Source organism: Chrysemys picta, chromosome 9 (assembly GCF_011386835.1).
Source record: "Chrysemys picta bellii isolate R12L10 chromosome 9, ASM1138683v2, whole genome shotgun sequence".
NCBI classification, from domain to species: domain Eukaryota; kingdom Metazoa; phylum Chordata; order Testudines; family Emydidae; genus Chrysemys; species Chrysemys picta.
Genome location: NC_088799.1, coordinates 102,549,058 through 102,577,037, shown reverse-complemented (window position 1 = coordinate 102,577,037; position 27,980 = coordinate 102,549,058). Strand labels below are relative to the sequence as shown.

General features: G+C 47.2%; 1 protein-coding gene across 1 annotated transcript; it reads left to right on the top strand.

The window, feature by feature from the left end:
* SLC6A14 (solute carrier family 6 member 14) lies at positions 1 to 27,980 on the top strand. Its single transcript, XM_065556787.1, has 14 exons — positions 1 to 164; positions 740 to 908; positions 5,897 to 6,028; positions 8,743 to 8,904; positions 10,114 to 10,252; positions 11,916 to 12,048; positions 14,236 to 14,376; positions 16,791 to 17,019; positions 18,284 to 18,409; positions 19,146 to 19,264; positions 20,057 to 20,156; positions 20,664 to 20,773; positions 22,445 to 22,612; positions 24,160 to 27,980. The coding sequence occupies exons 1-14, from the start codon at positions 117 to 119 to the stop codon at positions 24,307 to 24,309; spliced, it is 1,926 nt and encodes a 641-aa protein (XP_065412859.1). The 5' UTR covers positions 1 to 116; the 3' UTR covers positions 24,310 to 27,980.

Below are 27,980 nucleotides of genomic sequence, written 5' to 3'. Positions count from 1 at the left end.
GGGCAGCCCCGGTCCCGCCGCGCTCGTCACGGCCGGGCAGCCCCACGGGGGCGGATAAAGGGCCCGGCCCCGCGGCCGCCGCTCACTCGGGCTGGGGAGCGCACGGAGCCGGCCGCATGGGGAGACTCACACAGCCCGCCCGCCTCTGCTGCGGGAAAAAGAAGGTGGGACCCGGGCAGGTGCAGCCGGGGGGCGCTCGGGGCCCCTGGGCAGGTGCAGCCGGGGGGGAGGCGCTCGGGAACCCCGGGGCAGGTGCAGCCGGGAGGGAGGCGCTCGGGGACCCGGGGCGGGTGCAGCCGGGGGGGGGGGGCGCTCGGGGCCCCTGGGCAGGTGCAGCCGGGGGGGGGGCGCTCGGGGCCCCTGGGCAGGTGCAGCCGGGGGGGGGGCGCTCGGGGACCCGGGGCAGGTGCAGCCGGGAGGGAGGCGCTCGGGGACCCGGGGCAGGTGCAGCCGGGGGGCGCTCGGGGTCCCTGAGCAGATGCAGCCGGGGAGAGGTCTCAAGATCCCGGGAAGGTGCAGTCGGGGGGCCGAGACCCCCGGGCAGGAGCCCCGAGGCACCCAATGGAGCCGGGGAGCCGGGTGGCCCCAGAAACACGGTCAGCACCGGGGTCGGGGCTCCGTCTCTCTCCCTTCGGCTCCACGTTTCGGGTCCGGAGCCGCGGGGCTCTTGGCGCGGTCGATGGGACCGGCAGAGAAGCTCCCAGGGCCCGTGGTGATTTCCCCCTCTCTGCTCCCCAAGGACTTCACGTTGTCGAAGGGGAAAGATGCCCCCGCGGGGCAGGATGACGAGAACTCGGAGCGTGGGAACTGGTCCAGCAAGACGGACTATCTGCTGTCCATGGTCGGCTACGCGGTGGGGCTGGGGAACGTCTGGCGGTTCCCCTACCTCACTTACCAGAACGGAGGGGGTGAGTGTTGCCCTTTCTCTGCAGTGCGCTACCCAAACCCAACGCACCGGCTGTCCCCAAGCTCCCTGCTTGAGGAGAGCGTGATCCTGAGTACCCGGGGCTATTTGTTAGACCCTCTCAAACCCGAATCTCAGATCCAAACATCCCTGAGCTTTTGGAGAAGTTGGGATTCAGATTTGAATGAACGTTACAGCCGGCATCAGCCTTTATCATCGGCTAAACCCAAACCCTAACCCTGGAGAAGGTGGGGGTGGCCCATCTCTAGTGAGAAGTGGATCAGGGTGCTAGGAACAGAAGGAAAATGTGAAGTATCAGTTCCAAACTCCTTACCTGTCAGGTAATGACGATAGTGTAACTATCAGGAAAGTAACTGAAATACTTCCCTGATGGGTTATAACTACTAAGAGACAACCCATCCTAAATGCTCAATTACTGAGGGACAATCTACACTCATTTCTATATTTGCTTTCTACAACCAACTCTCTGTATAACATTTCATGAGTGATGTCCCCGAGTATTTGGAGTCTAATATCTAAACTGTATGGTTAAATGTATCTACATTTGGGTTCTCGCAGATTATGTACTATATGTACTTTATGTGTTTTTAAACAAACTTTGTATCTGTGGATAATCTAAGCACTGTACCGGGGTGGGCAAACTTTTTAGCCCGAGGGCCACATCTGGGCATGGAAATTGTATGGCGGGCCATGAATGCTCATGAAATTGGGGGTGGGAGTGCAGGAGGGGGAAGGGCTCTGGGGTGGGGCTAGAAATGAGGAGTTTGGGGTGCAAGAGGGGGCTCTGGATTGGGGCAGGGTGTGTGTGTGGGGGGTGAGGGTTCCAGCTGGGGGGTGCGGACTCTGGGGTGGAGCTGGGAATGAGGGGTGCAGGAGGCTGCTCTGGGCTGGGACCAAGGGGTTCAGAGGGTGGGAGGGGGATCAGGCATGGGGCAGGGGGTTGGGGTGTGGGAGGGAGTCAGGGGTGCAGGTCTGGGCGGCGCTTACCTCAAGCAGCAGCGAGGACGGCTCCTAAGCAGAGGCGCAGCCAGGTAGCTCTGCATGCTGCCCTGTCTGGAGGTGCCATTCCTGCAGCTCCCATTGGCCGCAGTTCTCAGCCAATGGGAGCTGCGGGGGCAGCGCTTGGGGCTTGGGCAGCATGCGGAGCCCTGTGGCTGCCTTTACATGTAGGAGCCGGAGGGAGAACATGCCGCTGCTTCCAGGAGCTGCACAGAGTGGGGCAAGCTCCGGATCCCACTCCTCAGTGGGAGCTCGAGGGCTGGATTAAAACGTCTGATGGGCCGGATGTGGCCCTCGGGCCGTAGTTTGCCCACCCCTGCACTATGCCCAGATATATAGAGACTCTTTTCTCAACCTGTGTATTATATAATTTTAACATTAGCTTTAATACAATGTTAAACCTATTTAGCACTTAATTAGTCATGTCCATCTGAGGCTCTCCAAGCAAGGAGAAGAAGAGAAGCACCCCCATCAGACAGATGGGAAAACGAGGTACAGAGAGGCTGTAACTTGTTCAGACTTATGCAATGAGCCAGTGGCAGAACCCAAACCAGAATCCGGGTCTCCTGACTCCCATTCCAGTGCTCTGTGGACCTAACTTACTGCCAGGGCTGGGTAACCAACCAGACCGCAATATTCTCAGCATTTGGTAATTCCTGAGGCCTCAGTCCAGCAACGCATTTAAGCACATGCGTGAGACTTCAAGTTAGTTTGACTGCTCATGTGCTTCTCCGCCTACCTAAGTGCTTTGCTGGCCTGGGGCCTGGAGACACCCCCGCTTCACTATTGTCAGTGTAATAGGACTAGTCATCTGAGAGAGGGTTACTCATGTGAGTAAGAGTTGCAGGACAGGCTTTAAAGAACACAGAGAAAAGTAATTGTGATGTGACCTGAAATAAATGACACTGTGGGTTTCTCAAACTGTGGGTCGGGACCCCAAAGTGGGTTGCGACCCTGTTTTAATGGGATCGCCAGGGCTGGCTTAGTCTTGCTGGAGCCCGGGGCTGAAGCCGAAGCCTGGGAGTTTCAGGCCTGGGTGGCAGGGCTCGGGTTACAGGCCCCTTGTCTGGGGCTGAAGCCCTTGGGCTTGGGCTTTGGCTTTGACTCCCCCCTCCCCCCACTCCACCCAAGGCAGTGGGCGGGGGGCTTCGGTCCCCCTCCCCGGGGTCGAGTAATAATTTTTGGTCTCAGAAGGGGGTCGCGGTACAGTGAAGTTTGAGCATCCCTGACGTAGAGCCTATTCTGTTTGTTGTTAATGGCTGTTTCTGATGTAAATGTTGAAGGTTACACTTATCTATACTTCACAATGCTACACTCCAATTAGAAACCGTCCCACACTACATGATGCTCAATGCCTATTTATTTTAAAGGGCCTATTTTAAAGTGGCATCCCCTTTTTTACCTGGATTAAAAATAGTTTACCCCAAACAAAGACTAAGGATAAAGGTCTCTAATCTATTCATTACGAGGTTACATTCCATGGGTGCCTTGATAGAACCACGTGACTGGCTTTACCTGACAAATCTCTGGTGAATCACTTCGCTGAATGCAGAGGCAGGATAGACAAACTTTGGCCTGTCCTGTGATTTGTGGAGGTTTGAGATTCTATTTCAGGTGGGAAAGGCAGGTGTTTAAGCTAAGTGCCTTAGGGCCTAGTCCAACTCCCATTTAAGGTCAATGGGTGTTTATATTGTAAGTGCAACACAGCCAGATTATGCAATTTTACATACAGATATTTGAGTATAGATATATAGAATACACAGTGGCATTCTTGGCATACATCTTTTATTGGCATGTGTTTGGCCTGGTTGCATTACTCATGAGTGATGAAGCAGAATTCTAGTCCCAAACGAATGTGAATAAAATCAGTATGTCACACTGCACTGTCATGGCTTTTTGTATATGGAACAAAACAGCTATCTGAGGAATATTTTAGAATTTAAAAATATTTTATTGGGACTATTTTTTGTATCCTTCTGCCTGTAAGGCCAGGTGCCTTCAGCAAGGCATGTGTGCATTTGCTTAGCTTTAAACATGAGTCGTTTGCTTGAATTCAGTGGGGTTACTACATGCTTAAGGTTAAGCATGTGTTTAAATATCTTGCCAAATTGGGTCCCTAGTTTATCTTAAACCCCTCTGTGGGTGAAGAGAAAAAGTAGATGAACAGCTGCACATGCATGAATATCCGCTCTCTTACCGGGTGCTGTTTCTCTCTCACACTTATGCACTACAGCAAATATGAAATGCTGGTCCTTCTCATAGTACAATAGATCTCAGTAATGAGAGGTGCTGGAACAATGTGTATAATGTGGGGGCTGAGAGCCATTGAACCAAACCATAAACCCTGTATATGATGGAAACCACTGCAAACCAGGGGCTGTGGCAGCACCCCCAACGCCCCTATTTCCAGCACCGATGTCCCTGACCCCCGTTTAACATGGAATTTCGGAAAGCATTCATGCAAAGGGCCAGCTGAGGCTCCGTATCAGAAAGAAGTCAGCCATATGAAACAAATTACAAACGTTTCCATGTTCTGGCCATTCTAACAGTGAGTGCAAATCACCACTAAGTACAAAGAAGAAACTGTTCATTTCTGTTTTAAATGTAAAAGCATAAGCTACCGTAGAATGCAAACAAAATCAAGAGTATACCCAGCTAGATATCGCCTCTGTCTTCCTGACAAGAGCAGTATGTGTTGGACAGTTTTTTATCCTTATTTTCACAAAAGAAAAGTTGTGCCATAAAAATTCGTCAGTTCTAAGTTGCAGAGCCCAGCGGGGTGGCTCAGTGATCTCGGTGCCTGTGGCAACATGAGGCAGCGCTGCAGAGGAGAAGCAGTTAGAGGCATTGTGCAGTGTCTAAAATGAGTGTTAAAGGTTAGTTTTGAATTACTGTAGTTTATATGATGGACCAGATCGAGCTATTTTTACTCATAGGGGTAGTATCTGACTCATGCTGAGCCGCTCCAGGCAAGGGAGTGCACACAGCAGATTCTAATCATCAGTATTTATATAGCTCTGTACATTTGCTTGGTACCTATAGAAATAAAAAAGAGATGAGGTCAGGTCTTTGATCATTCAACCTTTCTATGTGTGTGTGAAAATCCAAGGTGCAAATAACCATGGATGCAGTTTTGAGCCTACATTGATTTGCAGGTGGAACTGACGTAATGTGGAAGTCTAAGGACCTGATTTGTGAGTGCAATGTGGTGCACATTTTATTTTGCTTAAATCATTAAAGTTCAAATTAAATGTTTATTAATAGTTGGTTTTATAAAATGTTTATTTTTAAATTACAAAATCTAAATCTTGGGCTGAGGTACATTACAGTGTTCCTGTGAGCAATTACTGAAAGTAAAAAGCCGGTGGGGGAAACTAGATAATTTAAAAACTTTCATATATATGTTATGCAAGAACATCTATTCCCTTTTATTCAAAATATGAAAGGCTCACCGTTTTAGCCTTGAGGTGGGCCTTTAGTACTGTGCCTTGAATCTTAGCCTTTTAAATAAGTTATTCAGAGATCGAGCCACCTCAGCATCTTTCTGGCCTACTGATCTTTTCCCATGAAATATATTTTCAGTTGTGGCCATAGGCACAATTCATAGTCATGCCTGAAGGTATATCAGGGACAAGCAAACATGTGACACAAGCAAACATCTCTGGATAGACAAGTTAACAGGCAATTAAAGAATCTATCATTGTGAAAGAAGTAAATACATGAGAATTTTATTTTACATAACAGCCATGCTTATGTTACTAACGTTACCTTTACTGGAACCTGGATCAGACCTCCAACGAGTAATTACCGCTTTCCTCTGCAAATACTATTGATTTTACAGAACACAGTCCTTTAAAAAAACAATCTGTACATTCTGTATAAAATAAAAACCACTTTGGTATATTTGCATATATGGCTATACAAAAAGGAGTCGAATTGTGCCGGTATAATAGGTTTTTTTATTTTCCACAGGTGCCTTTCTAATACCCTACACAACTATGCTGGCATTAGCTGGTTTACCTTTATTTTTTTTGGAATGTTCCCTGGGGCAGTTTGCCAGTTTGGGGCCAGTTTCTGTGTGGAGAATATTACCAATTTTACAAGGTCAGTGACATTATTTTTTTATTTATAGATCTTCTTTTGTTGCTCTGATAGTCAAAAGTGGATTAATAACTTCCCCATAATGCTTCTGGCTAGGGTCGTAAATTAGACTCTACATGGAGTGTCATGCCATTTCATGGATGGCCAAACTCAGAGGGCTAGTATGTACTGTATGAGAGGCACTATATGTGATACATCAGAAGCAGCAATTTTCCAGCGTGTCAATGTAACTTTATTGTTTCTCATTTACTGGCTATGTCTTCTCACTCTATATGCTAAATAGGGATCTGCATGAGACATGCAAATCCTGCATTTAGCTGCTCAGATCGGCACTTGCACGTGTAAAGAACCATATTATGCACCTACGCGCCTATGCCCCTGGGCCTCTATTCCAGCAGTGTGGTCTGTGAGGCAATCAGAGACATCCCACACATATGGGAATCAGGATCACGGGGCAAATTCCACCCTTATTTGCATCCATTCTGCTCCAACAAGGATGGACATAAACGAGGGCATGATTGGGCCTGCATGCCCTCCTGACCACCCAGCCGCATTAAGATAGGAATAAGGACATTACATTTTTAATCATATTACGAGCTTTATTTGCCTTTACTGATCCTGTGTATTAGTAGACAACAAAAAGGGGTTATGTCCAGGCATTTACTGTTCCTGACCAGTTTCTGCCTCAAAACTCACCAGAAACAAGCAGGCACTGCACACAAGCTTTCAAAATCTGCACAAGATGAAAAGAAGGATGGATCCAAACAGGGCCGGCTCCAGGCACCAGCCCAGCAAGCAGGTGCTTGGGGCGGCCAAGGGGAAGGGGCGACACGTCGGGCTGTTCGGCGGCAATTCAGAGGCGGGTCCCTCTCGGAGGGAAGCACCAGCCACCGAATTACCGCCGAAGAAGAAAGCGGCGCGGTTGAGCTGCCGCCGGAGTGCTGCCGATTGCAATTGCGATCGCGGCTTTTTTTTTTTTTTTTCCCCGCCGCTTGGGGCGGCAAAAACCCTGGAGCCGGTCCTGGATCCAACCCAAAGGCAGTTGGGTCTATGGAAATAACCAGGGCTGTGTGTGTGTGTAAACACATATGTCATATATACTCCCCAAGATCATTAGAAAAGGTTTGGTAGGTTGACCTCAAACTCACAAAGTTCCTTTTGACAAAGGAAAAGCTGCAGTGTGCTTGCAAACCACTATTTGATGCTGTCTTTCATTCACTGATGCAACTAGCAATCGCAATGAGATCTCCACAAACAATGCGATGAGCCCCAGTTTTGCATACGTTTCCTTTCATTTTATTTCGAGACACCCAGACCAAAATCCATTGAACTTCAGGGATACAGAAAGTTTAAAACCTCACCCAGACTTCACAAATGGCTCTGATTTTTCTACACAGCTGGCCCAAACCCTAGATCCAAACCCCCATTTGGGATATTCAAAATCTGGATCCAGTCCCTAATTTTGTGGCTTCAGCCCATCTCTGTTTGTTACTGTCCAGGGTAAAAGGAATGAAGGTAATTCTTCTCCACTGATGTTCTGCTTTTCCATTTAATTAGCACCGATATTTTCCACCCCAATTTTCCTATATTAAACAAATTTCTTTTAGTGATGAACCCTCCCTTTCCCCTCCTGTCTATCTTCTTCACCAATCCTTTCTTCAGCTGCAAAGAGCTGGACATGGTTCCCTTTAGCACGAGATTCATTGCTCCTTGTATTGGCTACAGAGAGTGATGTGGTACATCCCCCGCTTTCTTCCGCTCACAGTCTATTGCCACCGTTTCCTTCTTTCCTGGTAGTCTGGGATCTGATCTCATCCCCTCCCTAACTGGGCTTCCCGTATGTGAGCTGGCCTGGTTCTTTAACGCTAACATGGACTCTTGGACTAGCATGGTGTCGTTTCCCCCTAACTCAATGTGGAATGCAGAAGACTCTCCCTTACTTCACCAAGTTGTTTATATTTATCTTTAAAATGATGTAAATAACCTAACAGATTAGCCTGAATGATCTTAGTCTTACTGCTAAGAAAGATCAGTAAGATTAAGCTGTTAGTTTATTTACACACAGAAGTGACACGACTTCGCATCGTGCCTATAGAAATCAGCTATGTCCAAATTTTCCCTTCAGCACTGGACTCCCCTCGGTATCTGAACCAGTGCAATCTGGTCTCCTCTCTTTGGCTTGGACTGCCTTTGAGCAGATGTTGTATTCTGTTCTGTTCCTATTCTGCCCTCTTCACCATAGCATCTTCGTCCTCAGTTGTGCCACTCCACACACTAACATTACAGACTCGTAGACTTTAAGGCCAGAAGGGACCCTTGTGATCATCTGGTCCGACCTCCTGCACCTCGCAGGCCACAGAACCTCACCCACCCACTCCTGTACTCCCCTAACCTCTGGCTGAGTTACTTTCGTCCTCCTGCTGCATTACACTGACCCTTCCTCCCCTACATTTTCAAGGAGGTATGTAGCATTGGGATTGGGTGACGACATTCCCTACAGCTATTAAAATGTAGTGTGTCTCTCCCACCAACTCTTCAGCAATGTTGAGGCTTTTTTTATTTATTGCAATCTGCAACCTGTAAATCCCAAAGGTCACCCTACTTCCTGGTAGACAGGCAGAGGGGTAGAGAAATGTGGAGTTCACTGAAGTTGATGATTGACATTCTCTTTATACTGTGTTTGAGTTGGATGATGAAACTTCTGCTCTCTTTTCTAGGAGTGGGAATCACGATGGTCATCATCACCACCTTGGTGACGGTCTACTACAATGTTATCATTGCCTATGCCCTCTACTATCTGTTTGCCTCCTTCCAAAGTGTACTGCCGTGGTCGGACTGCTTTGCGTGGGCAGATGAAAATTGCAGCAAAACACCTGTGGGTACGGTACTTTTAAATAATCCACACTATTACTAGGAATAATTCCATTGCTTCTGTTTCCCAGTAATAAACAAAAGACATGAAAAAGGGCAGTAGTGGGACAGTTAGTTGGCCATGATGCTGTCTGGAAACCTTACCTTGACAACCAGTTGACACCTGGACTGATCTTCTTTCTATCTGCCTGTAGCATTTGGCCATGTGATCTGTTGAGAACTAGAATGACTCCTCCTCTCTGCCTTTCTGCCCATCTTTCCTCCTTCCCTAGAATAACAGATCTCTAGACTGGTATAAAATCACCCAAAATACCGCACTGCAATTTCATTAGTGCTTCGTGACAAAGACATGGCCGTCCTAATGCAACAGAAATGCATACCTAGTGCATTCACCTGGGGCTCTTCCAAAATCCTGTATCCTATATGTGTGGCTTTGTTAACATCATGTGTTGGATGGACATTGGCTTCATGTTTCATCATGTCTTTAGATAATATTTCCAGGCTATTGATTGGCTGTGTGCACGCGTGATTTAAAAATGGTAATTTCCCATCCCCCAATGAAGTTTAATAGTTTATCACAGACTGCAGTTCTGACATATTATTTAACAGTTTTACATTTATACATTTCAAGGAGATTCTCATTTTAAAGACTAAAAAAAATGTTTCACCCCATATTAAGAGTGCTGGATTGGTATAAAAGTCAGACAAATTGCCCCAAAATTCTGCACTACAATTTCACCAGGGTTTCACGTCAAGTAAATCCTCTCGCTGATAGTGCATTTAATGCATTGATCAACGCTTGTTTGGCTTAAATTGTAGCCAGGAGATTTGCCGTACATTTTAAAGAGAACTAGGAATAATGCCAGTCTGTTCCCATCAGTGTGATATGGGATTGCTATAGATAAGTGTGAACTGAAATACTGGATCTGGCCCTTACATTATCAAAGAGCTGGAAATCTTAACCGCACCCAGATCTGATTATGGCGAACATTTCCTGTCTTTACATTAGTCCAGCCAGGTTCCCAGAACTGAACACACCAGACCTGGGAGTGTTTGGGTCGGGAGCCAAATCCACCTCTGAAAGTGGTGGCTGGGGTCTGTTTGTAGTTACCACAAGAATACACACTGAAGCCGTAACAGCACCAAAAAGGCACTCACTGTAATCAACGTCTGTTTCTAATTTCACCACTGAACATTAACAACCCTTTCTCTTTTAGTGAGCGATTGCAATACGACCTTACCAAACGGGACAATCATTCATACAAACTACTCGTATGTCACCAGCAACAATCTAACCTGTCTCAATGGCAGCTTAGCGTATAAACAAGTGCAGCTTCCCAGTGAGCAGTACTGGAAGTGAGTATACAGTACCACCTTTATATTGCTAAAATCAGTATGTGCTGTGTGGGGCTTGGAGAAACCCTCTGTGTAACTCAGGGATCGGCAACGTTTGGCCCGTGGCCCACCAGGGTAAGCCCCCTGGCGGGCCAGGCCGGTTTGTTTACCTGCCGTGTCCACAGGTTCGGCCGATCGCGGCTCCCATTGGCCGTGGTTCGCTGCTCCAGGCCAATGGGGGCTGCGGGAAGCGGTGGCTAGCACATCCCTCGGCCTGCGCCGCTTCCTGCAGCCCCCATTGGCCTGGACCGGCGAACCGTGGCCAGTGGGAGCCGCGATCGGCCGAACCTGCGGACGTGGCAGGTAAACAAACTGGCCCGGGTCGTATGGCAAACGTTGCTGATCCTGGTGTAACTCATACCACTTTCTAGAAACAGCTTTGGGCCAAGCTCATGGGATTGCTAACTAAAGCTGAGCAGTTGTGTCCGGAAAACATTAAATACTGAATCAGGGGTGACAAAGGTAACACAAGTCACAGAGAAGCACAAGAACAAACGTATAACTAAGAAATAAATAATAAAATTGAGGAAGTTTTCTCCCCTTAAACTCCCGAACATAAGGCACGTTCTTTATCCCAAATTAGGATGTTGAAAATATTCAGCCAGTCCACTTGCCTTTTATATACCTGTCATTGCAGAGCACTTTTCAGGACAGGTAAGTTTTCATAATGTGCAGGTGTTTCACCTGCATACGCCACACTTAGGGGTATGATTCACTGCTGTCTGATGATTAGTAGAGTAATAAGCCCTGCCAGGGTGTGCATTAGCATGCCATCAGTTCACATGGGGCCAGAAGCCGCATGGCTCCAGACACCCTGGGAGAGTATCACTAGTGAATCAGTGCTCACCGTAGCGCAGTTTGTTGCTGTTACAATACAGATCTTTCAGAACCACTCTTGCCTTCACTATTTTAGGTTTTTCTATGGTGTCCGTCACCCAGGCACCTGGAGCTGCACAAAAGCCCATAACACAAAGGTGTTTTTCTCCTAGTACTACCCCACTGGCCACTTGCTCCTTCACTTTCTGAATCTGGCCCTAAATTGGAATCTACCTACTTCCATTTGTCTAATGGTAACTGAGCTGGCAATGAGTGGAAAGACTAGCCGGTTCGTTGGAGAGGTGTTTTCCTCCAACTCCTCTCAGCCTGGCAGCGCCGGGCTCGTCCTTTTAGTTAATAACCCGAGCTGGCTCTGTGCAGTAAGGTTATCGTTTGAAAATCAGCACAGTCGTGTCTATCCGCCTACTGAGCGTCAATCCGAGGCAGGGGTGAGAGGAAAGCACTGGTTTTTCTTTGAAGCCTCCAAAGAAGCCACCTTTCCCATCACTCCCAGCCTGGCCTGCTACCCGGAAAGTCAATGGAATTTAAGTACTTGCTTGAAATCAGCAGATGCTTAAAAGTTTAAACGGACACATTTAAGAGCCCAGCTAGGAGGCGGGGATGGAGGGGGGCTGACAGGCTCTGCACCAATGGAAGTTGATGCATGGGCGTGACATCACCAGCTAGACAGACATGAGCATCCCCTCTCCAGAGGTGGCTCTGGATAATCAGTGGGCTCTTCATGCCAGCAGCTGCCACGCCCTGGTGCAAGCGACGCGATGCTGATCACGATGTTCTGTGCTTTCAGTAAAGTGGCCCTTCGGCGCTCCAGCGGGCTGGACGAGACGGGTGAAATTGTTTGGTACTTGGCCCTCTGCCTGCTCCTATCCTGGCTGATAGTCGGAGCTGCATTATTTAAAGGGATCAAATCTTCAGGAAAGGTAAGTCGGGAGGAACCCATGCTAGATTTCTGGGACTGATCCTGCCGGGAGATGATCCCAACTTCAAGGGCAGCTCAGCACCTGGTGGGGTTAGGCCCTGATTCACTAGCCCATGACACAGGCACTGTCTGACTTTGCCGCTGCCGCTTGCTCATATTTTACACGACACGTATAAAGCACATGACGCCTGATTCTGCCACCCTGACCCGAGCTCAATGGGCCCTTATCCCACCAGGAATGATGCTGTTGGGGCTTTTTATGATCACGTGAGAGACGTCGGTTGAGTTCCTGTTATAGCCTGGTCTCTTGTGAAGCATGCACGCACGCGTGCGCACACACACACTGCACGTGCACGCACACACACACACACACGCACACACTGCACGTGCACGCACACACACACACACACACACACAGCACTCGCGCACACACACACACACACACACGCAATATGCACATGCCTGTGATACTTACAGATTACCTATGTTTAGCCTGAAAGCATGGGCCCGATCCTGCGGACAAATATGCACACGCCGCTTCCTGCTGCACTGTAAACTCCTGTCTCTGTCAACGGGAGCCCTCCAGGCTGTAGTCAGGGTCTAGGCGTGAGGACCTTTTTCAGACTCAGGCCCACTGAAGTCAGGTGACAGCCCCCAGGCTCTGAGTTGGTAAGTCAGTCCAGGCCCTGCAGCTCAGCTGGACAGAGAGACGTCACCGCACAGCAGTGCTGCAGCCAGAGGGGCAACGTCTGCTGGGTTGGCCTCGTTGGTGCTCAGGGGATGTCTATACCATAGTCAGAGGAGTGACTGCAGCACCGGAGACGCTGGCTTTGGTCTCGCTGGCTCCGGTAACAATAGCAGAGAAGCCGCAGCAGCCGACCATGGGGGTGTACGCAAGCGGCTAGCCCGGCCTGCCACGGCCTCTCTGCCAGTGTTATTCGAGCAGGCTGGCTGAAAGCTGGCTTGGGGCCTGCTGCAGCCACACCTCTGAGCAGTGCACACGGATCTTTCATTCATAACCCCAAGTCCTCCCATCCAGCCAGGCTCCACAACCAGCCTGAAAATCCCCCTCTCCCCAGGCCAGGAGTGACGGAGGATCCGCTGGGGCTAAAGAGGCTTTCAGTCGGGGGCGACTGTTACTCATTTTCCTAAGAGAGGCCCGGCCCCCTTGCCTGGTTTCTTGACTCCCCGTTCTTCTCTCATTCTTCTTTCTTTGCTCCCATGGGTTTCTCCTTCTCCCTGGCTCCTCCAGTTCCTTGCTCAGTTTCTCCCCCTCCCCAATATCTGTCTCTGTCTTCTCTCTTGGATCTCTGTCTCCCTGCAACTAGCAAACTTGATTTTCTTTCCCTTCCTCCCATGTCTGTCTCCTTCTCTCCTTGCTTCCCCATCACTTTTCTCTGCCTCTCACTCGTCTCCGCAACACAATTTTTGTCCCCGTCTCCCGTCTCTTTGGGCCATACCGGCTTCCATTCCAGCCTCTAGTTCCTTCCTCCTTTTAGGGGTGCTGGGCACTGGCTCTGGGTTTTGGCCTATAGCCCGTCTCTCCCAGCATCAGAACAGGAGTGTCCCCTGGGCAATTAGAAAGCGGCTCTTGGAGCCAGTGCAGCCAGTGTGTTGTGGTGCAAGGCCACAGCATGATGCAATGCTATGGCAAGGCATAACCAGCTAATCTGCCTCAGTTACAGAGGTAAATGACAGTGAAACCTGCAGGGAGTGCCACCTCCAGAGTTGTTGTTGTTGTTGTTGTTTATTTGTACTGTGGTAGCACCTAGGAGTCCCAGTTTATAGCCCGTGACCCCGCTGCGCCATGCGCTGTACGAATAAAGTCCCTGCCCCAACGAGCTTACAACTCCCTTTGCTCAGTAACTAAATCTGCTCCCACCGTTTTGTTCAACCTTTTTAGTAAATAGCCAGCTGGTTTGGGCAGGTCCTGGGGCGCTCACTGGGACAGGTTGGACGAGGTTTGTTTGCCATTGGCGTGTACAGTTTATGAATCCAGACTGGTAATTTGTAGAGATGAACCAGGGAACGGTCACGTCCAGACTTGAATCCAGACTTTTCCAGCCCAGAAATGAATCCAGTGAATGGTTTGTTTGGATCCAGAGGTTTGGTTCAGGCCCTTTCCTGGTCATTTTTATGTAGCATTTTCCCCCAAGCCTCATGCTTCTCCCTCCATTTCTCTCGGCAGGTTGTTTATTTCACAGCTCTCTTTCCATATGTTGTCCTCGTTATCCTGCTTGTCCGAGGTGCCACCCTGGAAGGCGCTCGGGATGGCATTGAGTATTACATTGGAACACAATCCAATTTCACAAAGCTGATGGAGGCAGAGGTGAGGCTCGGGGTGGTTCTGAAAGCATAAAATATTTTCTTGCTTAGATCAGCTGGTAATTACACAATCTCAACGTTTATAAAGACTGGCATGTGGCTCGGTTTCCAGAATACAATAGCTTCCTTCTTAACCAGACAGACTCCTCTTATCCCTCCCTTCCAGTGAGTATCTAAGATTGGATCATGTCTTCCAGAAACCCACAATTACAGCGAAACCCTCTATCCCCACCTAGAGCCCATTTATCCAGAAAAAGGGCAAGTCTGCCGCATTATTTGAACAAAGAGGGGTCTGGATAGGGTTGCCTGCTATCACAACCACAGCTGAGGTTTCTGTGTTACCATCCTCCGCTTTTCTGGCGTGTGTAACTTTACTCGCTAGCCATGGATGTACCCTATGGCCCGGTGATAAAGTTCTCGCCATGAGAGTGAGTATTAGGGCTGTGTCGAGGATCTGGATTCACCCCTGTGGCGCCTCCTGCTGGTCGTCCTCAGGAATTAGCTCTTCGACCCAGGAGCGCCCTCTGCAGGCTGGTGATCCACTTGCCATTGGCCCCCGTGTCCCTCCCAGGACCCCGGTGCCCTTATCTCAAGTTCTGCCTTCTGCAGAACCCTCCCACAGTCTTACTGGGTTTCCCCACCGCCTATCCCCACGTCACCTCAGTCGTGGCTATTGCGAGTCTCTGTTTAGCCCCCGCGCCCTGGGGCAGACTGCAGTCTATCAGCCGATTATCACAGGCAACAGGGGTTTGGACTGGCTGCCTTTACCCACCCTCCGGCTGCCCCACTGCAAGCCCAATACCTAGGTGGGCCTAGAACTAGGCCCCGCAGCCTGGGGAGTTGCTGGCCTAGGCCTTTCCCCAGCCCTGCCTCCCTCTAGGTCCCCTGGGTGAGTTCCCCAGCAGCCAGGCCTGTCTCCTTCTCAAGTCAGAGAGAGGCTGCTGCTTCTGCCTTCCCTGGCCACCTTATAAGGCCCAGTGGCTTAGTTTGGGGCGTGGCCCCAGCTGCAGCCACTCCCCCAATCAGCCAGGGTTTTGCCTTGCCCAGCCCTAGTCCTCTGCAGGGCTTTTCCAACCCCTCCAGGGCCGGAGCGGGTGCTCACCCCGCTACAGGCTGCCTGCTTTGGTTGGCATGCATTTCAAGGCATTTTATCTGCAGGTTTTGTGAGTGTTTGAGCTTCAATTTTAGATTGGTCACCTAAAAGTATGCCTTGCCCTGGAAGTTAGATCAGGGCAGAATAGGGGGTGGAGAGCAAGGGAGGAGACTTGCTCCTAGCATGGATCTTCTCTGAGGTTCCCTCCAACATCAGCTCCTATTTTTAGACCAAAGCTTAGGTGTGGTTCTTCCTAGCATGCTATAATAAAGGCTGGCCAGGGGCTGGGGACCAGGGCTGGCGTTAGGCCAATTCCCCCGATTCCCCGGAATCGGGCCCCGCGCCTAAGAGGGCCCTGCGTCTTAGGTGCCTTTTAAATTTTTAAATTTTTTTTCCTCACCCGGTGGCAGTCCGCTCCAGGTCTTCGGTGGCACTTCAGCAGCAGGGGGTCCACTCCAGGTCTTCGGCGGCATTTCGGCGGCGGGGGGGAAGAGGGTGTCCTTCAGTGCCGTGGAAGACCCGGAGCCGAGTGAAGGACCCCCCACCGCCGAAGTGCTGCTGAAGACTTGGACCGCCGCCGAATCGGGCCCCGCAAGTCCTAAAGCCGGCCCTGCTGGGGACAGCGCTTGGAGCCTTTCACACTCAGCCGTCCATTCAGATCTCTCCTCTGTCACAGCGATGGCTGTTGCCATATTATTGCTGGTTGGTGTCCAGTATCGATCGTTTGGTTCTCAGTGGATGGGTGTCTGGTGCACGTCAGCTGAACTGTTGGTGTAACCCGGGACTACCTCCCCAGTAGTAGAGACAGTTCTTCCAGGTCCCAGTCTGAGGAGCACGGGTGGGACCATGTGCGTGGGAGCTTCCGCCATTGCCGGCCTATGCTGTCTGTTTTATTTCTGTATTGGTGTTTCTATGACGTTCATATCTCAGCGCCTCCCAGACACATCAGTGAATTACATCTCTCCTCGCTCCTGCACAGTAGGAAAGTACTTTCCCCACCGGTCTGACCTATTGGGAAACTGAGATGCGGAACATTTAGATGACTTTGCCCAAGGTCACGCAGGAGGTCAATGGCCAAGGTAGAAATAGAATCAAGATCTCCTGGGTTCTGGTCCAGTGCCTTAAGCACAAGACCAGCCTTCATGCCCTTTGGATAGGAATCTTCACTCCCCAGGTTCATTGATATATGGCACTTCTCACTAAAGTTCACATAACCTTATTTTTTTTTAAAAGGCAGCACCCCTTACAGAACACTCCTAATGGGTTAGAACAAGTATTTTGGGGTAAATAATATAATAACCTACCTCAAATTATTTCTGTTTTAGGTTTGGAAAGATGCAGCTACTCAGATATTCTTCTCCCTGTCGGTGGCCTGGGGGGGCCTGGTCGCTCTCTCCTCTTACAATAAGTTCCATAACAACTGCTATTCCGATGCCATTGCTGTCTGTTTAGTAAACTGCCTCACCAGTGTGTTTGCGGGATTTGCGATATTCTCCGTTTTGGGACATATGGCTTTCCTGGCAGACAGACCCGTCTCTGAAGTTGTAGACTCAGGTTTGTTTGATAGTCTCACTATTCATCACAAAGGCTTCTTGTCTGTCACACTCTTGAGTTGTTTTCTAAACCTATTTAATCTTCGCTGCTCTGACCGTAGTTTATTGATGCCAAGCACTTTCAGCATATAGAGCAGGGGTAGGCAACCTATGGCACGTGCGCCGAAGGCGGCACGTGAGCTGATTTTCAGTGGCACTCACACTGCCCGGGTCCTGGTCACTGGTCCGGGCGGCTCTGCATTTTAATTTAATTTTAAATGAAGCTTCTTAAACATTTTAAAAACCTTATTTACTTTACATACAACAATAGTTTAGTTATATATTATAGACTTATAGAAAGAGACCTTCTAAAAACATTAAAATGCATGACTGGCACGCGAAACCTTAAATTAGAGTGAATAAATAAAGACTCGGCACACCACTTCTGAAAGGTTGCCGCCCCCTGATATAGAGGCTTGAAAGAAGGAGGATGTTCTGTCCTGGTTTTCCATCACTAGTTGACTTCATGCTGTCCACCATAAATCAATGGAACTACTGCTCCTAAGTCACTAAGGTGCTATTGAAAATCCCACCCTATGTATCAAGTTTATCTCAGCTGATGGGCAGGAGCAGTGATAGATTGATACATAAGGTAATAGAAGAGGACATTTTAAAAAATGAAAATACAGGCTTGATATTGATTCTATTTGTCCTATTGCATCAAACATGTTAGAAAATCTTCCAAATTATAGGTGAAATTCACCCCATACCCAAGGCCTGTGCACAGTTTAAGTCCCACTGAAATGCTAAAAGTAGGGCTTAAGTGGTTCTAAAGTAGCACACAAGCCTTTGGGAAGACGAGACCTTCTCACCAGAGGGAATTTCACCTCTCATCTATTTAAGAACTCTAAACCTTCCTGTTTAGCTATTGGAATTCTTTCTCGTTCAGGATCTGCCTGTAATATTAGCCTATTCAAATCTGAATGAAAGTAATGAAATGTCGTTAGTATTTTTCTGCAATCCTAGTCAGCCACAGCTAATAAACCTGAGCTTTGATGAAGTTTGGGTCAACGATTTCAGGCTACATCCTGCTTTGGTTATAGTCAATAGCAAAACTTCCATTGATTTTAATGGTGTCGGATTTAGTCTTTAAATTGCCCAACCAAGACCTCACTTTGTACACCAAGTTCTGATATAATTTCCCATTATTTAAGTTTAAGAGAAATGAGTCAATTTTGCATTGACTGGGTCACGATGATAACGTATCTTCTCCTCCTCTATTTCAGGCTTTGATTTGGCATTTGTTGCCTATCCATCGGCTCTCTCCAAATTACCAGTCGCCCCTCTTTGGTCCTTTTTATTTTTCTTCATGCTTTTACTGTTGGGGCTCGACTCTCAGTTTGCTTCCATAGGTGAGTAAAACATGACATTAGAGCTGGGTCAAAATTGTTGATTTCCCCCCCAAAAAACCCGCAGATTTGGAATAACCAAAACATTTCAAGAATGTGTGTCAATTTCATTGAATTGTTTCAGTGACACCACCCCACACAAACCCTTCCAAAAATCAAACATTTCATTTTGGCATTTTCCAGATGAAACATTTTAATTTTTCAATTTCCAATGACATGTTGTTTAGAAATTTCCTTCAGTTTTATTTTGAAGAAATTTTAAAAACGCTTGAAAATTTCAGGTTGAACAAAATGTTTTGTTCAATGCAGAATGATTTTTTTTCAACTTTTCAGTTTGCTGAACATGTTGAAAAATTTTCATTTCAAGTGGATTGAAGTCGACAATTACACCTCTACCCCAATATAACGCGACCCAATATAACACGAATTCGGAGATAACGCGGTAAAGCAGTGCTCCAGGGGGGTGGGGCTGCATGCTCTGGCGGATCAAAGCAAGTTCGATATAACGCGGTTTCACCTATACTGCAGTAAGATTTTTTGGCTCCCAAGACAGCGTTATATCGGGATAGACGTGCATTTATTTATTTATTTATTTATTTTGAGAACAGCCAGTGAACAAAAAAATCAGTTATTCACACCGTTCTGCTTAAAATAACAAAATGTCTCTTGGTTAGTGTTAGCTGCATTTCTTCATTTTGCTGCCTATGTCCAACAAGTAAAAGTCTCTCTTCCCCTGCAGAAACAGTGACAACCACCATACAAGATATATACCCCAAGGTGATGAAAAAGATGAGGGTTCCTGTAACCCTGGGATTATGCATGCTTCTGTTTTTTCTTGGTCTCATCTGTGTCACTCAGGTATAACATTAACTCTTTGTTGGCAATGGGTTTACTTATAGTTCAGCTGGGGGGGGGATTTGTCCAAGACAATACAATCATTTTCCCATGTGACAAGCAAGTCCCTACTATCAGCATAGTCCTGTGTTTATGTATTCTGAGAGAGGTGACCTCCATGCCCCCAGTTCTGCAAACACCTATGGACATGCTTAATTTATGCATACAAGAAATCCTAATGGCAGTATTTGCAGAATCCAGTCCTCTGAAATGACTCTAATTTTTTAAATGCGAGCCTTTGTCAGCTTTTAATTTGTGAGCTGTTCTTTTAGTGTCTGTGAGCTGTTGATTTAATTTTTTTCTTCAGTTCAGGAGATTAATTTGTATAATCTTTGTGTGTAACCCACACAAGGCACTTCTAGGTCTGTGTCCCCCTCTAGTGGCTGGTACGTAACAGAGGATAAAAGTCAACTTCAGCAGCCCACTGCTAGTGTTACTCCTTTAGCTCAGGCCACAAAAGCTGATGTTATAGAGCCCAGGGTCCCAGGTTCGAACCCCGCTGTCCTGTTAGGTGTGTTTTTATATATGCTTTGTTATTACAATAGTGATCAGGAGTATGCCATACAATGCACTGGTCTGTGTTAAATATAACTATTTAAATGAAATAATGTGCAATGAATGAGATTTCCACCCCTGGGAAACAGGGGTTTTAAATAAAAACCCAGACTGAGGTTTAATTCAGTGGCATGAGCGCCTCGGACTGCCATACAAAAGGTTACTGGGTGAAAAGCTACCTCTTTGTTGTTTGTTTTTCAGGCAGGAATTTACTGGGTTAACCTAGTGGATCATTTCTGCGCTGGATGGGGGATCCTTTTTGCAGCGGTCCTGGAAATAATAGGCATTAGCTGGATTTATGGTAAATCACTGACACTGGAAAATCAAGCTGTGGCAATGCAAATAATCCCAGTCATATCACAGACATAAAACCAAAACATTCTACAGAAAAATGTGCATAATATCTCAATGGTTAAAAATATCTCTTGTTCCAAATCATTAGCACATAAGAATGGCCAGACTGGGTCAGACCAATGGTCCATCTAGCCCAGTAGCCTGTCTCCTGACAGTGGCTAATGCCAGATGCTTCAAAGGGAATGAACAGAACAGGGCAATTACTGAGTGATCCACACCCCGTTGTCTATTCCCAGGTTCTGGCAGTCAGAGGCTAGGGACACTCCGAGCATGGGGTTTCATCCCTGCCCATCCTGGCTAATAGCCATTTCTGGACCGATCCTCCATGAACATATAATTATAAGGAGCAATGCATCCATGCTTTGTAGCGCTCCCCATATTGCTTTCTGTACATCATAAAACCCATGTTCTAGACCCCGATCTTACAGTGCACTCTCTGGCCATCTTTGAATAGGAGGAAACCGATTTATCCAAGACATTGAAATGATGATTGGAAAGAAGAGCTGGTGGTTCTGGCTGTGGTGGAGAGCATGCTGGTTCTTCATTACCCCTGTTCTCTTATGTGTAAGTATCACGGTCGAACTACTTTGAATTTTTGGCCACGAACATATTCATTCCACGTTGAACAGGTTCCATGTAGAGATTTGGGGCTGCCCCTTTCAGCCTGCGTTAAAGCCAGCGTAACAGGCCAGCTGAGGGTTCTCCACATGTGTGGCAACTCAGACGCCATCCCTGCCAAACATCCCTCCCTGGGCACAGGAGGCATGGCTGCTGCCCTGGGGCTCTGGCAGTGCCTGGCCATCGCAACTGGGGCTGAAATTTAAACCAGCCCGGGGTTGCTGCTCTGCACTGGACCAGTGCCTAGCAACCCAAGGGTTAAGGAACGCACAAGGGGTTACTGGCAGTGCTAGGAGCCAAAAGGCCATTCCTGAAGATCAGGCTAATGGCAACTAAGTCATTAGATAAAGTGAGAGCAACAAGGTCTCCATATCTCCAACACTGCCCAGCAGGAGGTGAGTGGGGTTTGCTGCAGCCCTAGGGCTGGTGTATGGCCTTAGCAGAAGGGGAAGTGTTTCAGGATCTGTGTGGACCTGAATGTGGGGCGGGGCAGGGAGCTCTCTGGCATGAGTTCCCTTCCCTGGAGAAGCTGACTGCTTTCTGGCCACGGGGCAGGTTCTGGCCCCCAGCTCCCCCACTGGTGTATGGGGCTGACGTTTCCAGCCGCTTCCCCCTTTTTGTCACATCCCCTGGCTTGTCCCAGTTTGGGATATTGGAATTTCCCGTGGGATGGAAATTCCATGTTCAGACCAGCTCTAGTGCCCGGCAGAATAGCTCTGACTTTTCCAAACGTGCTCCCAGCCAGTTCTGAATCTACCATCCATCTCATCTTCCTCATATGAAGCCCCTTGTATCAAAGGCCTTACATGGAATACTTGTTCATCACTCTGAAATTTCTCCTCTCAGTTCCCACCCTTTCTCTTCCCCACATTCCTGATGGACTTGATTTGGGCTACTAAATCCCTGACACAATTCTACTGAGGCCAATGGCATTACACCTGGGATGAACCAGCCCTTTCACCACATTCCTTACTCTTCAGGTTCTTTCAGATCATTGCTCCTTTGTGCTCTCATGTGCTTCTCCTCTTTAATATGTGCACTATGTAAAACAAAACCAAAAACCACACCTGCAACTGTTACAGATCCCTTTCTAGCAACAACATTCTCTCTAATCTCTTTAGGATACCCGCGAGGAAATGCTCAATGTCAATATCTTACCTGGGCAGGAATGCTCTCCAGAACTTAACTCAGCATTCTTTGCCCCAATCCTGTAAACATTCGACTAGCGCACAGAGGTATAGTGAGCCGTCCCTTCCACATCCTCAGAGCATGCCTGTGCATGCAAACCGAATGTGTGAGAAATGTGCCTGCCGAGCTATGTGGATTTCTGAGCAACACGGGTGTTTAAATATAAAAAAATACAGAACGTGTGTGCATGCATGTCAATGGATACTTGTAGGTCAGTAGGGGGCGATGCATGATCATTCTTATTGCCTGCCCACATTTGGAAACAAAACCCTGAACTGCAAGCCAGAGACTGTCTACAGAAAGCACCTAGATCTCTGTCAAAGCAGCAGAGGTTCTCTTGGAGATAAATTGGTCAGTTGTGTGTTCTGTAATCAGTACAAATCGCTCTGAGCTTTAGTCAAGTTTTCTCCCTCTTTTTTTTTTCAACAGGTGATTTTATGCTGGTCTTTGGTCACATTTTCACCTCCCAAGTATGGCTCAGTCGAATACCCTGCGTGGGGATCGGCTGTGGGCTGGTGCATGATTGTCTTCTGCATCATCTGGATTCCCATTGTCGCGATTGTAAAAATAGTGAAAGCGCCAGGAAATCTGTGGCAGGTAAAGGTCGAAGAGAAGAGCTGCAATGGGGCCACAGTGTCAGCTGCCCTGATGGATGTTAATGGGGACACGCACAGTGACCTTACTGGGGGCAGGATCCGACTCTGACTTCTTACATTAATCAGACAAACTTGTTGGATCAAATCAAATCCTGGCATTGCCAGAGGTGAATTTGGCCCGACTGGTTGTCAGACGAAGGTATCAGTAATTCCCTTGGAATTTCAGTCATTTGGCCGTGGTCAGTGTGTCCCTGTGGTACAGACATGCAGTCTGTCCTGATCTTCATGGTCTCATTTACTGCTTCCGTTGTCATCTCAGTGCTGAATGATGCAACTTCAAATCTACAGTCAGGCTCGCATCTTCACTCGGGCCACATCCCACTGTAGTTAAGGAGGGTTCGGACTGAGGAAGAGACAAAGTGGGTGACCCACTTCTCTTGGTGAGAGAGACAAGCTTTGAAGATACATGGAACTCTTCAGGCCTGGGAAAGGTCGTGAGAGTGTCACAGCTAAATACAGGGTCCAACCGATAATTTAGCATAAGTAATTAGCACATTTTCTGAGGGACCGTTCAAGGTGAAATGGCCCATTAACACCCCTGTCGCCATTGGACAAAAAGGGGAGGGGAGTAGTAGGTATAGATTGTTGTAATAAGCCATAAATCCAGTGTCTTTATGAAGATCATGGTTTTTAGTGTCTAGCAAAGTGATTAATTTAAGCTCCCAGGCTTGTCTTTTGAAGGTGTTGTGCAGATTTCCCTGGAGGATGGGGACAGAGATCAGATGTAGAGTGATCGCTTTGGGGAAAGTGTTCACCCACAGGTGACAGGGTGTTTTTGCCTTTTTTTCATTTTCCTGCGTGAGCTCATTCGAGAATGTAGTGATTGTTGGGTTTCACCCACACAGATGTAATTGGGCATTTAATGCACTGGATGAGGTACACCACACATTGTGATAGGCTTGTGTAGGACCATGGATCTTGAAAGGTGTGTTGTGGGGGTTGTTGATCATTGTAGAAGTGGAGATATGTCTGCAGGTTTTGCATCAATTGTTCTGGCAGGGTCTGGTGCCGCTTTGAGTTGGTGTCTCCTGGTCTGTGGGGAGCTTGCTTGTGATGATGAGCTTGTAGAGGCTGGGGGGTTGTTTGAAGGCTGAAGAGGGGGTTCAGGAAATATTTTTTTCCAAATAGGGTCTCCATTGAGTGGGGGTGCAATTGTTTGATGTTACCCCGTATGGGTTCCAGCGTGGGGTGGTGGGGACAACTAGGGGTATGGGGTTGGAGGGGGATCTTATTTCTGTATTGAAGCAGGTTCTTTTGCAGGTTCTAAATGCAACTGAACTTACTGGGCACTTGTGATTTGTAACCAAATATTTGGATTGCTTTGATTTTGAACCTGAGGTGGGGGATTGGAGCAGCGGGGAGGTTGGTGTTTCGATTTCTCCCCACTGTGCAAGAAAAAATTACCAAATAAAGCATGCTGAAGAGAATAAAAACATGCAAAGAAACAGCAGCAGCTGGAAATTAAATCCTGTGTTTTTTGCTTCCCAGCGTATTGTGAGCTGCTGCCGGCCGGCTGCTAACTGGGGTCCCTCTCTGGAATGTCACCGAGGAGAAAGGTACAGCCACATGGTAGATCCCCACAAGGAAAGAGACCAGGAGATCCCCACCGTGGATGGCTTCGTGCACAAGCTGGAATGAGACGCCTGCCCTGGCCTGCATTATTTTTAACACAAATGTATTTTCTTTTTGTTTAATGTTGGAAAATAGTGTGCCAAACTATTGAAAGCTGTACTATTTATTGTTAGCTCTGCCTTACCGGGAGGAGCAGGTCATGGAGTAGAGAGGAAAGCCCAAGCCCACAGGCTGGGAGGGCAGGAAAATACACTCCAGCCAGGGGCGGCTCTATGGTTTTTGCCGCCCCAAGCATGGCAGTTAGGCAGACTTCGGCGGTATGCCTGCCGGAGGTCCGCTGGTAACGCGGATTCGGCGGCATGCCTGCGGGAGGTTCGCTGGTCCTGCACCTTTGGCGTGCCCGCCGCCAAATTGCCGCCGAAGCCGCGGGACCGGCGGACCTCCCACAGCCATGCCGCCGAAGGCAGCCTGACTGCCGTCCTCGAACCGACCGGCAGGGCGCCCCCCCGCGGCTTGCCGCCCCAGGCACGCACTTGGTGCACTGGCGCCTTGAGCTGCCCCTGCTCCAGTCTCTCAGAGCGTAGGGACTGGGAGCAGTCCGTAGGGCAGCTGGCCTGCAGATGCTGCTATGGGGGGATGTGTTCTGGTGCTCTCCTGCCCAGGGCTTGAGCCACGGGGCTCTGTGCTGGGCACGTACCAACAAGCACCTCCCCGCGCGCTCTGTTTTCTGGAGCTGGTGCACAGCTCAGGCTGACAGTACGCAGAGGGGCGGATGGGTTGCTGCTCTCCGCTCAGCAGCCCAGGGAAAGTGAATTATTGCTGCTGTCTGGGCCTTGCTCAGGCTTCTCAGCCTGGCGCTGAGCAAAATGTGTGTCTGTGTTGTCTGTGTGTCTCGACGTTGAGGGGTGACAAGCTGCCTTGCTTATGAGGCTAGAAGGTGGCAAGGCAAGTTCCCATAGATTTGTCATATCTCTGGCAACTGATGGGTGGCAGTGAGAGGTCTGATTGTTTAGTTCAGTGTTTCCCAAACAGGGTCCGTGGAACACTGGTGTTCCGCACGATGTGAATAGGTGGTCAGTGAAAGAATCATAGTTAAAAAAAATTTTTTTTAATTTTAAATTTGGCATTTTTGAAGTGTAGTTTACAACTCTTTTTGAATGACTATAATTTAACATAAAACAGTTATTGATAGATCTCGTATTGAATATTATGGTGTAAAGAGAACGTGGCACGTAAGCATGTTGATGTCTATCCCTTTCAGGCACGTTTCAGTTAGTGACATCGTACCCCTTCTGCTCGAGGTTGGGCGAACTGCAGTGGTATGCACACACCATTCTCTTTACGCCATGGTGAATATAACATATTCACTCCACACGTTCAAACCTGTGGGTCTTTACCGTGTGTGCGATAAGCACAACTAAACTAGCTTTGCTCAAAACAATATAAATATTTGTGACAAACAAAATTTGACAAAAATCAGTGTTTCTAAATAGTGTTACTAAATCACCATGGATTTGTGGCTAAAAGAAGGAACTTTGAAACGAAAAGCAAGTTCTTCTGGTACTCCCACTGTGGCCAAAATAAACGAATAAAATATTGTGACACTTCAAAGTGAGGATGAACAATTGCAGTCTTTTGTTGCTGAAAAATCTGTTAGTACTAGTGAGTTATCCAAGGTGAAAGAATTTCCACCGAAGATTATCAAAAAACAAGAAGAATCAGGTGTTAAAAGACCGAAACTAAAGTATTATGAAAGTTATTTGTCTTTCGGTTTTACATGTGTTGGAAATAAAGATGTTCCCGATGCGAAATGCGTTGTGTGCAACAAAATACTAGCAAACAGTTCATTGGCTCCTGCTAAACTTCGTAGGCATTTGGAAACCAAGCATGCTGAATACAAAGACAAAGATATAAGTTTTTTCAAGAAGAAGCAGCATGACTCACTTGGAAATTGTAAACTTTCAGTGATTAAAATTGCTAAAACAGACAACAAAAGTGCAACAGAGGCATCTTATCGAGTAAGTTACCGTATAGCACTTGCCAGAGAAGCTCACACTATTGGAGAAACGCTTATCAAGCCTTGTGCGAAAGATATTGTAATGTGCATGTTGAGTGAGCAGTCTGGTAAAAATATGGATGCTGTACAGTTGTCAAATAATACTGTTGCACGCCATATTAAAGATCTTGTCGATGACATAGAAAAAGAGCTAGTTTGCCAACTGAAAATTTGCCATGAGTATTCATTGTAGTTAGATGAGTCCACTGATGTTTCAGGACTTGCTGTGCTACTAGTATTTGTCCGGTATAGATTTAATAATATTATTGAAGAGGACCTGCTCTTATGTGAATCTCTGCAAAGCAACACAACTGGAGAAGAAATATTCAACTGCATCAACAATTTTATCAGAAAGCATGAAATTAGTTGGGGAAAATGTATTGATGTATGTACTGACGGTGCTCGGGCAATGATCGGGAAGATGAAGGGAGCTGTAACGCGAATCATAAGTGTGGCACCAGAAAGCACAAAGAGCCATTGTGTTCTACACAGACAAGCACTTGCAGTTAAAAAAATACCAGCATATCTGAAAATTGTGCTCGATGAAGCAGTACAAATTATCAATTTTGTCAAATCTCGACCACTTCAATCCAGGTTATTTAAAATGTTGTGTGAGGAAATGCACAAAGCGCTTCTTTTACATGCGGAAGTGAGGTGGCTATCCAGAGGAAAAGTGCTTGTGAGGCTTTTTGAGCTTCGTAGTGAACTACTGGTATTCTTCACTTCAGATAATTCAGGATGAAAATTTAATGACAAATTCCTCATGGCTAATGAGACTTGGGTATCTTGCAGATATTTTTGCAAAATTAAATGAAATTAATCTGTCACTGGAAGAAAAGAATGTGACCATTTTTACAACAATGGATAAAATTTCGTCGTTTAAAAAGAAACTGGAATTCTGGGCATCTTCTGTAGAACAGAATAACTTCGACTGCATCCCTACAGTACATGAATTTCTGAGTGAAATAAATTCTACAGTCCATGAAGAAGTTTCCAGCACCATTTTACAGCACTTACATGACTTGCAGGCCTCTTTATTAGAATATTTTCCTACAACTACAGGTGATAATGCTTGGGTTCGAAATCCGTTTGTAATTACAGCCAAACCAGTCGGCTTTACTGCGCATGATTATGAAAGCCTAATTGGCTTAATTTCTGACTCTGATTTGAAACAAAAGTTTAAGGATCTTCCGCTGAATAATTTTTGGAGCAGCCTAATAGAAGAGTACCCTAATGTGGCTAAACGTGTGGTTCGAGTGCTCCTTCCTTTTGCTACAACTTATTTGTGTGAGACGGGATCTTCGTATTCTACTGCAACAAAAACCAAATCTAGGAATAGACTTGATGCTGTGCCTGACATGAGGATTCAACTTTCCAGCATTATTCCTAATATTAAGCGAATTTGTGATAAAAAAAAATGCAGAAACACCAATCCCATTAAATCTAAATTTGTATTTCTGTTTATAAAAATAGATTTTCCTAGTAAAAATCTAATTTGTTTGGTGTTTGTGTATATATAAAAACAGGTTTTTTTAAGTAGAACACGGTTTTTAATTTTGACTCTTTCACTTGATTTTTGTACTACTTCATACGTGCTTTACAGTTAGAAATTGTTAGTTCAAGTTATTTTAAATTTGTATTTTTGCTTTGTTTTATAAAATAAAATATATTTGAGCATAAA